Source organism: Lipotes vexillifer, unplaced genomic scaffold (assembly GCF_000442215.2).
Source record: "Lipotes vexillifer unplaced genomic scaffold, Lipotes_vexillifer_v1.1 scaffold12, whole genome shotgun sequence".
NCBI classification, from domain to species: Eukaryota; Metazoa; Chordata; class Mammalia; order Artiodactyla; family Lipotidae; genus Lipotes; species Lipotes vexillifer.
Window position 1 is genome coordinate 4,931,247 of NW_006796716.1, and position 15,285 is coordinate 4,946,531.

A 15,285-nucleotide genomic window follows, 5' to 3' on the forward strand; every position below is an offset into this window, starting at 1 on the left:
GTGAGAGGACCATGGAGGAAATAATAGCTAGTATATCTGGAACACGTAGGTCAGGCACTACTGTAGCTGCCTTACATGTAACGGCTCATTTAATGCTTATAACGCTATGTCCATTTTGCAGATGAGGAAACTAAGACACAGCACGTAAGTGGTAGATGAAGGATTTGATCCTGGGCACACTGGCTCCAGTGCCTGCGTGTGTAGACACTATGCTAGGCTGCTCCATAAACGTAGTTGTGGGATCACAGAGGTGGCGTATGCAGGTGGGAGAATAACTGAGCTCAGAAAGGACATGAAGTAGTGGAAAGAACCTGATTGCTGGAGTCAGACACACCTCGCTTTAAATCCAGCTCTGCCACTCATGGGGTCAGCTGCTTCACGTTACCGGCCTCAGTGTCCACATCTGTATAATGGGGAAACTGTCTCTACAAAGTTGATGTATGGGTTAGAGAAACCTCATGGTTGTTATTATTCAGGAGTGAAGGAGGAAGAGAGAGAGGAGTTGATGGGCAGTGCAATGCAAACAACTGACAAGGTTTCAAGAAAATGTCAAATGCTCTAGAAAGGTAAGGGAGAATGAAGACGAGAGAAAGGGCTCTGTCAAGAACACTGGTGACCTCTAATGGTGCCATCTAAGAGGCTGGGATGAGAGCCGAGTTACAAGGGAATTCCCTGGTGGTGCAGTGGTTAGGACTCCATGCTTCCACTGCAGGGGGCAGATCCCTGAGGAACTAAGATCCTGCATGCTGTACAACGTGGCCCAAAAATAAAAACACACAAAAAAAAGAATGTTAAAAAAAAAAAGAACTGAGTTACAGGGGCTTTAAGAGGGAGGATATCAGCGGTGAAGAGATGAAAACAGCAGTTCTGGTCCACGTGGCAGAGGAATTTGGTAGCTAAAAGGAAGGGTCAAAGTAAAACCAAAGATTTTAAACATTTGCTTTGGCTCCTTAAAGCTACAAGTTTGTGCTTATTTAAATGGAGAACAGGTACTGAGGGGTGAGGAGGAGCCTGGAGGCGCTCGAGAGCAAGGCCACATCCCTCGGAGGCAGCAGGGGAGGGGCTCCAGGGAGCAGGGAGGACCAGACAGCGAGGCGTCGGAATGGCCTGAGGCCCCTGGGAGAGCATAACAAGGGGGGTCTGCTGAGAAAGGGTGAGGTGAGGCCATGGTGGGCCTGGGAGCTTGGGGAGCAGGCAACACCTGGACAGCGGCCCCAAGACTACGGCAGAGAGGAGGGTAGGCTAGCAGGGGCGAGGGCCATGGAGGGGCCATGTCTGTGGATTTTCCCCAGGCAGCTTTCTGTAACTAAGGCACAGGAATGGAGGGAGGAGGAAGCCACCAGGGTTTGAACTGGACACAGTGAAAGGCTGAGATGCTCTTGGAAGGTAACCTTGACCCTTACGACTCCTGGGGCTCTTGTCTACACTGGGGACGCTGGAGTCTCTGGTCCTCTCCACACCCTGCCGTTAATAAACTCAGAACCAGAATCTCTCACAGGGCCCGTCGTCCACAGCAGTGACCAAGTTCAATAATGCACTGGATTTCTTCCAGCTTCTGTCTACTCTGCTGTTCTCTGAAATCATCCCCTAAAATAAATCAACTGCACACGAGTCCTGACCTCAGGTTCTGCTCTCAGGGAAACTAGGCTAAGATTGTTGGACAGTATAGGGTTTAGCACCCCTGAATTAAGATTTGGTTGTGATACCTAAGTAAAAATACACTGCTTTTTCACACGTGCCACCTTTTACTTTTTAAAAAATTTGTTTATCTCACCATAGCCCTGGAAAGCAAGTGAGGCAGGGGTTAGTATTCCTTTAGGATAAGGAAACTGAAGAGCAGAGGAAAACAGAACACTTTGCACTTCTCTCTGGTTTCTAAATAGGGTGGAAAAAAATCAATTATTTAAGTGAGACAAAGTGAACAAAATCACATTTTGTTTCAGTAAGTTATGCAAAATCAAGGTTATTAGGTTAGAGTTCATAGTTTGAAGGTCTAAAATATCAACTTTACATATTGCTCCTATTAGGATGTTCAATTTTTTAAGTCTCAAAAAGTGGTCAAAGGTTTTGTTTTTGTTATTGGAGTATAGTTGATTTACAATGTTGTTTCTGCTGTACAGCAAAGTGAATCAGTTATACACATCAACTTTTTTTAGCTTCCTTCCCCATATAGGCCATTGAGTTCCCTGTGCTATATGGTAGGTACTTATCAGTTATCTGTTTTATACATCAATCCCAGTCTCCAAAGGTTATTTTAATGGTTCCATCCTATGAAAAAATTGTTTTTGGGGGATCATTAAAAAGCAACTTTAGGGCTTCCCTGGTGGCGCAGTGGTTGGGAGTCCGCCTGCCGATGCAGGGGACGCAGGTTCGTGCCCCGGCCCAGGAAGATCCCACATGCCGCGAAGTGGCTGGGCCCGTGAGCCACGGCCGCTGAACCTACGCGTCCGGAGCCTGTGCTCTGCAACGGGAGAGGCCACAACAGTGAGAGGCCCGCGTACCGCAAAAAAAAGCACAACTTTATTCCATGGTTTTTCATTCTGTTGCCAAGAAGCTACCTAAGCGCTTGTGAAATTACCTACAACATGTCATTTGGGTGAGGATTGTGTCAGTTCTAGTTTTTGACTTTGAAATTATACTTTTTTCTTTACCCAAAACACACATTTTATGCAACCAAGGACAACATAAAACAAACATCATAACTACTGCCACCTAGAGATGATAATTTATTGTTTTACCATGATCCTGAAGAGAAACAACATAAAGAGAATATTTATTACAAATCCCCACAATTTCCTTCCCCCACCTCACTACTCTAAAATTTGTCAGACACCATCGGCCTCCTAAAATGGACCATCGACTATAAATGCATTACCAATTTATTTTGCTGCCATTTCTCATGACTGAAACTTTAGCGCTCAAATGACTATTTTCAGTGGAGGAGTTTCCTAGCTTTAAAAACAAAACTCACTTTCCCTCTAAAATTCCATTATTTACTGAAAGAATCCGATTTAGAAATGTTAATGAGGATTTTAAATGAACAAATTCAATTTAAAAATCATTCACTGAACATCTACCAAGCATCTGGACGCTTCAAAGATCAGGGAACTGAAAAGGCCAGGTTTAACAGCAATAACTTAATTCTGCGGATATACAAAGACAAGTCAGTTTCTTTTCGTCTAATTTATTCTAAACTAAGAAACTAGGAACTGACAAACCAGGAAAGGTTTTTTTTATCCAGTCTACAGATAAACAAGACAATGCCTGAGTTAGCTCTCTATATAGATTTAGGCTTATCGTGTTGACCTGGGTGTAATAACCTCTATTTAACTAAAAGTTAATAAAAATATTTATGTTCATGTTAAAATAATTGCTGATTTTGCTTGCATATCCCACCCCTTGCCCCTAAACTCACAGATTTTTAGAACAAGATTTTCCTGTGTCGTCACAACCTGCTTCCCCCTGCCCAGCCCTCTCACGTAAGAACCCCTGCAACCAGCAGAAGAACCTCTAAATCTAATACGCTTTGTCCTCGCTCGGCGGACTAAAACCTTACTCTGTCAAGTGGCTGAAGTGGGGGTAGGGGGATGGGGAAGGCAGGCGAGCACTGGCCCCCAGCACACGCCCAGCAGTCTCTCTTCTCTCTCTCCACAGGGCTCCCTCACCACTCTTCCGCAGCTGGGAGTCTGGCCCCTACAACCCTTCCCCCGCACTCTCCTTCCTAGCAAACCTGACCTTGTCGGGAGACTAAACAATAGCGACTCGGGCAGAGGCCCGGTCCCTTCCCTGGACCAAAGGAACTTGAAACCCGCATCTGAAACTGGAATGAAATCCCAGTTTCAACATCACCTTTCAATCCCTCACAGAACTTACTCTTTGTATCTTAATGCATTCAGCCTGGCTGCTTAATGAGTGCTTGCTGAAGGGAGAAAATTTAATTTTAAGACCAATTAACTTTGCTGATTACTATGTAATTTGAAGTGAGTCATGATTCTTTAGTAAATGGAGGTGAGAATCTCAACGATTAAAAGAAAAACAAAACAAAAAACCTGTTAAAAATAACAGCAAACCATTGTTCAGAAGTCAACCTAATGCCCACTCTTTACCTTCCACTGTTTTAGGATAAGAGAAAAACATGAGGTTTGTGGTATCCACTGTTAAACAGAACCAGTCAATATGAAACGAAGTTCTCATGTTACGACATTCTGTATTATGAGATGTCCAGAACCGTTCCCAAACTTTTGTTTGACCTGCAGAATTGGATGGCTTACCTCCCTATAACTTCAAGTTTGTTTTACAAAGCTCTGAAAAGTAAAACAGATAATTTCATTTTTAGATATAATAAAAAATTAATCTGAATAGCAAAATAAGTAACTACTTTTCAATGTACAGTAGTGTGTCCATTCTAAAAACGAAACCTAAATGTTAGGGCAACTTTTCAAATAATACTTTTTATTATATTCTCCAGTAGTAGTTGAAATAAAAATCTACTCTAACTTCTAGGAAAAGATCTATTTATATCACTTAATTTTCTTTTCTCTGATTCTACGTTTCACTTTGCAATCTGCAGACCTTCACGTGGTTTCCCAGCTGGGGAACCATAGCCCCCTCATCAGTATTTGAGAAGTTGCGCAGAGTGGGACCCACAAACACATGGCTCCACTGGTTAAGTACTGCTGTCACTGTGTGGCTACGTTTTAATACTGTTACTCCAATTCACACGATGACTCTTCCGTGAGGATGGTAGGATGAACCTGGTTAGCTAGCTTTAGATGAGGACGTCGAGACCCTGCAATAAAAGGTGATCAACTCTAGGATAAAAATTAGAAAAAAGTTCTTTCCTAGCTATGAATCGTCACAAGCCCCTCTCCTAATAATCACAGGCCAGGGGAAGTGAGTGGGAGCAAGGAGGGTACACAGGAGACAGCTGAGACAGGAATACTGCAAAATGCTTCTCAAGCCTTCCTGCAATCCCAGGGACTGGATGCCTGTGTGTCTGTTTTCCAGGAAGAGCCCATCCTGGTGTTTTCCTATCCCAAGTTTTCTAAACACAGAAATTTAAGAGTTAGTGGAGGAAACAGGACTACGCTTCACACCATTGGGTCAAGGTAAGTGGTTCCACTGGCCCTCCCAGGACATGCCCTCTTCTTGATTGATGGGGGCAGACCTTCTTTCTCCCCCGACAAGCTCAGAGAACCCATTCTCCTTGCTTGAAATGGTGATCTGGCAGCTAAGCGGTCAACTTCCTGGCTTTGAAGAGAACACTCTCAGGAAGCTGCAGATGTTTCTAGAACTGTTCCATTTTACTGCCCTAGTCGCCTGTCTCCTAGCAATTCCACTTATCTCCTAAGCTCTTGACTTGATAAGCACCAAACTATGAAGGTTTTTTTCTCGTTTTCCCCTTCCTCAGTTCTGTGAACTGACTTTTTTGTCTATGACCACATCAACTTCTACACCACTCCAAAACTTTGCTCTTTTGGAGTGATGTGTTCTGTCAAATAGATTAAAATAAAAATACATTATCTGTTTACAGGGAATATACAGAATAACAGGGGCTGGAGGTACAAAACACAGACACTGACATTATGGTCATACAAAATATATAGAAGTACCCAACATTAACAATTTTTGTCAGAAGTTGTACATTTTGCTATTTCTTTAGCATTTCCCCACATTTTTTTTTTCTTCTTCTGTGGATCCTCTGGAGTTAAGATTGAGCTTCCTCTGCAGTGTTTCTGAAATTCAGTACGTGATTGGAACATACTGACGGAATTCATTTTCTGTCCATAGCAATGAGTGCTACACATGAAAGTTTTCCTCAAATTTAATATTAATGTTTATTTACAGTGTGAGCTTTCTGATGCTAAGGGCTGAGATGTGATTAAAGGCTTTGCCATATTTATCACATTCAAGAGGTTCCTTCCTGGGATGACTTCTCCGACGCCAGGTAAGATGTGAATTGTCTTAGGTATCAAACGTGTCAACCTCTCTGTACTTACTTAGCACAGTTTCACTTTTATGCCTTTAATAAAATACTAAGTGCCTTCCATATCAAGATGCCTCATACGTCTGTAGTCTTAGGCTTTAGCCTTGCCTGCCAGGAAGAAGTAGAAACAAAGGCCCCACAACTTTAAGACTTTTACTTCTCTTCCTGGCAAGGTTAAGGTATATTTTTAAAAACCCCTCAAAAACTTCCACTGGGTCAACTAGCATGCTAACAGTTAACTAGAGTACTTAAACTGTTAACATACTTCAGCCAGTCGAGAACTTTCAAATGACTATCCTGAGCACTAATTTAGATGTCGTAAGCCTTTTGGGCCATGACTCTATTACATTTTGCGCTGAAGAGCTGATAAATGAATGCAATGCAGATGGTTTTAATAAACAGTGGTAGTCGGTTTTCTTCAGAAAACTTGTCTTCAAATAGCTGCTTCAAGGAGACCATCTGCTGAAGATCTGGAGCAACGCCCATGGCCATCCCACAGTCAGTACAATGTCCCAGGAAATGGGAATTAAATGTGGGGCACAGGTTATAGTTAACTTCCATTAAAAAGAAATGATGGCTGAATCATGTCCGCATAAAGAAGCCAATGTGGGTGGACCTGACCAGTGTTCTTTCCCTCTTCACAACAGTCGGTGCTTCGATCGGTGTCTGGAGTTAAGCACCTCACTGCTTTCAGTTGCTTCCTGGCAGCAAAAGTCTTTGCTCAAAAGCATCAGCAGTTTTCTATGCGACCACCACTATGTCTCACTCTTTGAAGAAAATTCCTAAAAGCATTTCTTCTACCTTCCCTTACTATAAAGTTACTTAGGTGTGCTCTTCTGGAGTCTCTCTCCTGTTTTTCTTAAATTGGATGGATAGAACACTCTGGTCACCAGCTGACTTCCTTAAAGTTCCCCCAGGCAACACTGATGCAACTGCTTAGGAGCTACTGGGAAGCTGGAAGTTGCTCCAAGTTATAGAGAGAGGCCAGAGAAAAAGTGCTGTTTGGCCCAAAGCTGAGGCCACAGCTGCCCCCACCTCCATGGTTCCCCGTGAAGTGACACCATCTCACAGGCTTGGGTTGCTGGCTAGCAAACCAGTGACGAGTGACAGTTTTAGTTCTTGACGGAAAATCTCAAACTCTATGTGAGGGGTCTCCCATTATGGGGCTAGTCTTCAGGTGTGTTCTTAGTCTGTTTCTAAGTCCCTGCAGGGCTGTCTACAATCATTTGTGCGCTCTCACGAGCAGTTACCTCTACCCAGGGCCCTGATGACTTCCTATGTGACCCACGCTGCTTGGGTCTCTTGTGTGTGCATCTGAAAATGGTCTGTCGCTGGCTTCCACGCAGAAGCTAATGCATCCTTCTGCATAGATGATGGGAAAGATCAAAGTTTCATAACCTCACCTCAGTCTCTAGTGATGAGAAACAGAAAAGACATTGTGCGGTATGACTACAATACGACCAGCCACATCTTAGCACGCTGGTGAGCTTCTCAGAGCAACAGACACGTTTAGTAATTGCCAGCTAACGATCTCAAATGTCTTTTCCAAGTTTCTGGAAGGTGTGGGGAAAAAAATGCTCCCTCCAATGTTCCTTTTTCTGAAAAGCAACAGAAATCACATCTTTTGAACTTTAAAGTTACAAATGATTCAGAAAGTGCCCAAATCATCATGTTGTTCAGCAGCTAACTGAAGAAATTCTGGTTAAGATCTTTGCCATCTTTGCCTTAGTAAGTGTTCACATTGTTAAGATGACGGATGACAACAAAGTCGTTTGACATTTCATGGTATTTACTCTCTGATCCGTGTCTAGATAGTCTATGCTGGCGGCTGACCAGCACCCTTCGTTTATATTTAGGACAAAAATAGCATGCGCCCCTAGAGCTTTAGCCACGCCTCGGGCTCACAAGCCGGGCCACGCTACCGTATTTCAGGTACTTGTGACTCACAGGCCTTGTCGTGAATGTACAAATCCTGCTAGAAGTCAGGCCTAATGAGCACTTCTCATGTGGTCAGCACTGTGTCCAGGGCTGTCGGGGATATAAATATATCCCCCGACAAGAGAAGCATCTCTTTTGGGGAGTGATGAAAACTTTCACACACGGAACAACAAAAGATTCAAAGACAGTACGCAATCAAGTGCTAACCTGTGGAGAAACGCAGTTAGGAGTGCGATAGTGCTTTAGGGAATTCGGGGATTTCGCAAAGGGAGAGAAGTGTTTTGAATCACGGTTGCCATTTCAGTAAGATTTATCTCAGTCATGAGGAGGGAAACCATCTACATCTGCAGCCGTCCTTTGGAACTGTAGACTGGTGCGCATGCCCTCTCTTTCAGGAAGAGATAGAAATCTTTGGTTTGATACTGACAGCGCAGTCCTAGATTTCTATAGCTTTGGTAGGCTACCAGCGACTGTATAGAACTTACCGTATATATACAACTAGTTTGAGCAGCATGTGCCGATGTAGTTTTTGTTCAAAGTGTCCCTCTTTTTTGAGAAATAAGGTTCAGCAAGACGTTGGCCAAGTAGGGCGTTTGCAGCAAGCAGGTTTTGAACCCCAGTGTCATTTTCACAGAGCCTATCTTAGTCTTTCAATTATGTACTGTGGTTGCAGAGAGTTCAAGAGCGCCTTAAAGATCTCCTCATTACTGAAAAGCTTGACATTTTCCTGTGTGTGTGCTTCTATCCTGTGTGGAAATAGCATGTGGATTATCCATCCCTATGACTAGCATTTCCCTGCAGGGGCTGTGGAAGAATTACATGCCCACACACTAGGCAAAGGCAGAACACTGCTGACGTACCTGTAAGGATCCATAAGTGTGATTTGTTTTTTAACCTGTTGAGGCTTTTTTCTTCCCCTCCATGGGCACACATCTCTGAAATAATTTTAGAAACAAAAAGGGGAAATGGCTTGTTGACAAATTCTCGCTTTACACACAGCTTTTCAGGAATGCTCCGAAAGCATCGAGGGAGGCGGGGCTGTACTCAGAGGCTCGCTCTCTGGTGTGGATTCTGTGATGCAGAGTGAGGGTCGAGCTCCGGGTGAAGGCCTTGCCGCACTTTGTGCACTTATAGGGCTTTTCTCGGGTGTGAATTCTCCGATGCAATATAAGGTATGAGTTTCGGTTGAAAGCTTTTCCACATTCACTACATTCATAGGGCTTTTCCCCCGTGTGGATTCTCTGATGCTTAGTGAGGTCTGAGCTCTGGCTGAAGGCCTTCCCACACTCGTTACATTCGTAGGGTTTCTCCCCAGAGTGGATCCGCTGATGCAGAATGAGATTTGAACTGTGACTGAAGGCTTTGCCACACTCGTTACATTCATGAGGCTTCTCTCCTGTGTGGATTCGCTGATGCAGGACAAGGTTTGAGTTAAGACTGAAGGCTTTCCCACACTCACTACATTCATAGGGCTTTTCTCCGGTGTGTATTATTTTATGGCGAATAAGGCTTGAGCTCCTTGTGAAGCATTTACCACATTCATCACATCTGTGGGACTTCGCTCCTGTCGGAACTTCTTCAGGGGTGTTGAAGTTTGAGCTCAGACTGAAACTTCTCCCCAGTCCTTTACCCTTTTCCCTTGGACCTCGCTCTCCTGTACTGGGGTTTTTTTTTTCCTTGACTGTAGCTGGCCCTGGATCTCTCTTTTCTTTTCCAGTTTTCTCCTCAGGGTTTCTCTGCTGCCTTTCTACTACTCTGCCCTGCTGGTCACGTTTTTCTCCAAAATCTTTTTGGAATTTTCCTGTGGTCTCCCCATGTGATGCTGAGTCTTCTGCAATTTCAGCCTTTGAGGTGGACTCCTCATTCTCATTCCTGTTTTCACAACCTGACACAATAAATAAAAAATACAAATAGCATCTTTTTCTTTTGAATATGTGGGTTACTCAAGTGACACTGTTTTCCAGGAAGCTTCTACCTGCCTGCAAAATGACCTCACAATATTAACTGGAAATAAAATAGTAGAAAAACAAGGGAAAAAACCTAGGGACAACAGGGAGTAGAACTGGGAAATAAGAGGGCAGGCGAAGCGTGGAAAGGACAATGGAGGGAGCGTGCAGAGAGGCCGGGAGCGAGCAGAGGGAACAGACCAGGCGAGGAAAGAAGGAAGGGGTGAGGAATTAAGGAACATAAGAGGTCACAACTCATGGTTCTATAATTTGGTCACCCGGTAATTAATCTGAAAGAATAAATACACATTAAAAAAATCATGGTCCAGGGACTTCCCTGGTGGCCCAGTGGTTAAGACCCCGTGCTTCCAAAGCAGGGGGGGCGGCTTCGATCCCTGGTTGGGGAACTAAGAGCCCACCTGCTGTGAGGCTAAAAAAAAAATTAAAAAAAAAAATCATGTTCCAGTTCTAATTAAGAATTTATGAGTTAAAAAAAAAGAGAGAATGGACAGGTCTTTCCTAGAAAATTATAAGTGGTATTACCAGAAAGAAAGGAATGCAATTAATTTAAAAAAAGCAAATACTCTGCCAATTTTGTGAGATTTTTATTGACAAGGTGATGGTTAACATGCAAAACAAGGAGCGCTGAACCTGGCAGGTTACGCAGACCTTCAGACACAGAAGCTAGTTTCTCTCCACCAGGGAGAGCAGCAGAGAGCTGACAGTGCTCAAGCAACAGGGACGAGGGTGAAGAAGCTGGTTGGGGCATTAGTACATGTAACTGAAACCTGCACTGACAAACAACTGAGAACTACTGAGAACAAAGAGACTGAAAACAATTCCGGAGACAGCCCACAAAGAACGTAATATAAGACAAGATCTTACAAATGCAGAGCTGATCCTCTGATTTTAGCAATCTGCCTGTTAAAACACTGGAATATATTCTTATTGTGGACTGCTACATTCTGTGTGCCACCCTGTTTTTTAAATATAGTCTAAAAATTGTTCAGTACAAAAACACTATTTTATATATGTTTACATTTGTCTAGGAAAAAAACAAACTATCCCAAATCTATTCTTTATTTACTTGACTTTAAGAAACCTTTCCACATGAGTGTGCACTATCTCAACGCAATCACTGAAGGAGTTGAGTATCTAACCCGACTTGAGTGATGAAATCACCATAAATACTGACCTGATCATAAGGAAGAGGAAACTGGTCTACTTCTTTTGAATTCCAAGCCTAGGTCCTTGATGATCTGGATAGTTCCCCGGCTGTTCCCAATGTTTTGTTTTGTTTTAAGTTAGCAAGGGGTGGGTACTACCCGGCTCACAAACAGAGATCAGTTTTTTGGCTTAATTTTCACCTCGTCCAAAGAGCAAGTACTAAGAAACAACAAACCCCAGTTATTCCTATGGTTCAAAACAAAACTTGAGGTTTCTGTAATAACATCCTTTCTTCATAACTTCCCTTCATTCACCCTACCACTGCCCATCCCAGGCAGAAGTCTTAGGAAGTGGCCTTCCCTATGACAGGACTGATCTGAGAGCTTCCTGCAGTACTGTCTCCCAGGGGTTAAGACCTAATAGAGACAAATGGGACTGTTAGTCAACTGTGTCACTTTGTCTTATCTGGTTGATGCCTCTTAGAACTTCTTTGTTCTTACTACACACTCAGGAGCCAGAGCTCTTCACAGAAGATCACCATTAGGTTTGGAATCTGGGAACCCTGACCATAAGGGAGGTACAGGTGCAAGTTCATGGAATTATACAGAGCTGTCGTAGAGCAGCGCTCACAGGATGCAAGACTGAAAGCCCATGGCAGGATGCAGTGTAGGTTCAGGAACATGGTCCCAGGTTAGGATTAGATTGATGATCAATTCTCACCTGGCCCTCTATAATAGGAAATACAGACACTCCCCCTGACAAAAGCACTTAGTTGTATCCACAGGGAATGAAGCAGAATCCTCAATGGTGACAGAGTAGTTGAAGAGGTGGGGATTCAGAACATAAAAGTATTTCTGCTTTCAAACAGCAAAAACTACCTAGAGGTAAAAAATCCACCTGGAATCAGGAAGTCCCAGTACCAGGCTTTTGGGATTAAAGAAACTCAAATTGTTCTCCTTCTCTATCTGGTCTGAAGAAACGGGCTCAGTAGTCTCTACCACATCAGAGATCCCAGAACTAACAGAAAAAGAGGCAATACAATCTTATCAGACAATAATCCTGCAGCCATCTTACCCTGGGAAATCACGTGCCCATAATTCTCCTGCCTGGTGTCCCTATTCAGATTCCTCCGAGCCAGGTTCTGACATCCCCATTCCTCCAGGATGAGGGACACGGCCATGTCCTCGATCTTCACCATTGCCTGAAATAACACGAGATCCCCACACTCAGTTCTCCCAAAGTCCAGGGACAGTCCCAGTGCCCGAACCTGGAGTCAGGGACGGAGGTGACTGCAAACCTACAGGATGCTGGGAAAGAAAAGGTGACCACGCCAGGCTCTAGTGGACAGGTGGGAGTGGGGCTACTCTGTGGGCAGGGACATCAAGAGCCAGTGTCCTGGTGAAGACCGCTGAAAGAGCTCCAGGAAGAGGCAGATGCGAGGGACTCAGGAGGGCAGAGGGGCCCACAGCTCACCTGGGAATCTGCCGAGAACAGTGCAGATGCCATCGCCTGGTCTCTGGGACCCCCCTCGTGATGAGGGGCAGGAACGTGGGTGGCAGGGAGAGCTGAGGGAGGAGAAAGGAGCTGTGAGTGAAGCCAGCTCTGCTCTGGGCCTCCCCTCAAAGAAGGGCCCAGGGGCACCCTCTTTCCTGTACCAGCATGCCCAATGTTCAGTGTTTAACTACAGAACTGAGAACTACAGAGAATGTAAGAAAGAAAAGGCATGATCTGTGTCTTCCTAAGACCTCTGTTCTTAAGCAGGAGTAACAAGGAGTCATAAAAGGGCCCTTAAAATCACCTGATCCAACTCCTTCATTTTAAAGAAGGGGAAACCGAGGCCCCGAGAGGGTAAACAACTTGCCTAACATCATCCTGTTAAGAGGGCAGAGCCAGAACTATAACCCGGGTTCCTACTCTCAGCCACAGAAGTAGGTAACACTCAGCCCACATTCAAGTCTGGCTCCTAATTTAATTTTCTCCAGTCCAACGAACAGTATACCAGGACTTCAGAATCCCATTCAGTTGTGGAAAATGCAACAGTTTTAAAAATCTTTAGTAGTAATATCTTGGAACACAGAGAAGGAAGGGGCTCTTCTTACTTCTGGGTAAGTTTCTGCCATTTTTTGTCCCTCTACTTTTCTCCCTCACTTAGCCACAGTTTTTGGATAAAACGCACACATGGTTCGAATGTCAATGAGACATTTACAAACATATAAAGGTCTGGGTTGACACTCATCTAATAAAAGACGTCTACAATATAGGGTCACACTAACTGCGACGTGCAAGAAAAACTGGAAAAATTTTAAACGGCAAAATCAAAATCCTCCCTTGCCAAGTAATGTTAGATTTGGAAATGTTACTGGTGAACAGATGATGTTACTGCGCTGCAAAGATACTAGAAAAACTAATTTGAAACGGAATTAGTAAATCTTGTAACTATTTCAGAATATACAGCAATAATATAAGCTAAAGCAAAATGTAGAAAAAGATCAAGTACCTAGCACTTTAACCCTCTGAGAGTTAGGAAACACTCTGGAAGATGAGCAGCACAAAGAGAAACTGAGAATAAGTGCATATGCCTCAATTCCTTCAAGAACTATTTACGATGTAACAACTGTATGTTCCAGGGTCTGGAAAGCTGTTACTCTGGTAACTGAATCAGCCCTAACCAGGCACTTAAAACCACGAAGATCCTCCTCCGTTTCCTGACTTCACCTGGTGGAGTGTGGAGAGAGCTCACAAACCCTACGAGGACCTAACGGGACTGGGTGGACAGTGGTGGATAAACATCACAGTGCACTGGTTGGCTCACAAGGCTTTCTCCAGCTTACGAGCGCTGGCTATCCTGCAGAATGCACGGAAGACAATACTTCCTTAAGCTCTAATATTCCTATCCTGAATGTCATCGTAAATAAACACACTGGTTAAGGACTGTGCCTTTGTCAACTCTTGCTGAACAACCATACTTTTACCATGTTATTTTTTTTTCTTTTACTGATATTCTAGGTATCAACTTTGATTTTAAAATTGGATAAAAATATTGTTAATATTTCCCTCAAAGGAAAAAAAATTCAACTGATTTTTATTTATATGACCCTGAAGTGATTTTTTTTGCCTCATGTTCCTCAACCAAAAACAAAATATTTTTTCCATCCTTTTCCCATTCTTTGGAATTTTTGAAAGTAACCTAGAAACAGTGATGTTACACAGTATTTTATACATTTTAAATAAAATGAATTGATAAATGATCCTTTTAAAGATAATTTACGACATACTAGGGTGTTGGCTATATCTCATCTCTTCCTAGGACTTTCCTGTAAAAAAAAAAAACCTGCTAGACATCCAGAATACTAACAATTCAACAAATAATATAATGTCCACCCAGGTTCATTATGCACATTTCACTTACCTCCTTGGTAACATTTAACTCCTGAAATTGGTCTGTAAGTTACATTTCCTCTGACATTTAGTAATAATGACAATAGAAATAAACATGCTTCTCTATTACAGGCATTTAGCAACACAGAGAGGGCACTCCCATCCTGAACAGTTTGCTTCTTTCCCCCCATGTGAAACCTTGCTTCTTACCCCGTGGTTGTAAGAGGCGGGGTTTCCGAGATGAATGCTTGAAATGGGACTGGGTGGCCTCGTGAGGAAGGTCAAAGCTCGAGGACTCCTGTACTGGATCCAGAGGCACCATCCCCCTTGTGAGCATCTCAGGTCCATGAACTTGACCTGGGACCTGAGGACAAACAGGTTGGGCTTGTGGGTAAATCACTTTTTAAACAGGAATTTAAACAAGTGAAAAAAGACAGTAAATATACCAGTGGCTGCAAGAAGGACAGGGCCAGAATACTTTTTAATATCCAAGCAGAAGAGGATCAAAGCACCACAAGGACTATTAATACGAACTTTAAGTCAGTAACTTTCTCTCTGCTTCAGTCTCAAAGTCCACGTGCTGCTCACACATGACAGGTTTCCCCTCTTCTTACCTGCTGTCCTGATAAATCCAGCTCCAGATCTTCCAGAAGGGTCACAGCCTCCTCTCCACTATCGGGACGGTATTCCTGCAGCCAGACTTGGAGCTCCTTGGGCAGAATGGAAAGGAACTGCTCCAGCACCAGCAGCTCCAGGATCTGCTCCTTGGTGTTTATCTCTGGTCGCAGCCACTGGTGACAAAGTTCCTTCAGTCGACTCAGGGCCTCTCGAGGCCCAAAAGTGTTCTGATAACAGAAGTGCCTGAACCGC

The 15,285-nt window shown here is 43.7% G+C and overlaps 1 protein-coding gene across 1 annotated transcript in view; it reads right to left on the reverse strand.

The window, feature by feature from the left end:
• Positions 1 to 8,913: 8,913 nt before the first annotated feature.
• Positions 8,914 to 15,285, reverse strand: part of ZKSCAN1 (zinc finger with KRAB and SCAN domains 1) — a 6,592-nt gene continuing 220 nt past the window's right edge. Inside the window, exons 2-6 of the mRNA XM_007468876.1 lie at positions 15,030 to 15,285; positions 14,626 to 14,779; positions 12,511 to 12,602; positions 12,112 to 12,238; positions 8,914 to 9,809 (exon numbers count right to left, since the gene is read on the reverse strand). The exon at positions 15,030 to 15,285 is cut by the window's right edge and continues 3 nt beyond it. Of these exons, the coding sequence (XP_007468938.1) occupies positions 8,914 to 9,809; positions 12,112 to 12,238; positions 12,511 to 12,602; positions 14,626 to 14,779; positions 15,030 to 15,285 (1,525 nt within the window). The remainder of the gene's footprint in view (positions 9,810 to 12,111; positions 12,239 to 12,510; positions 12,603 to 14,625; positions 14,780 to 15,029) is intronic.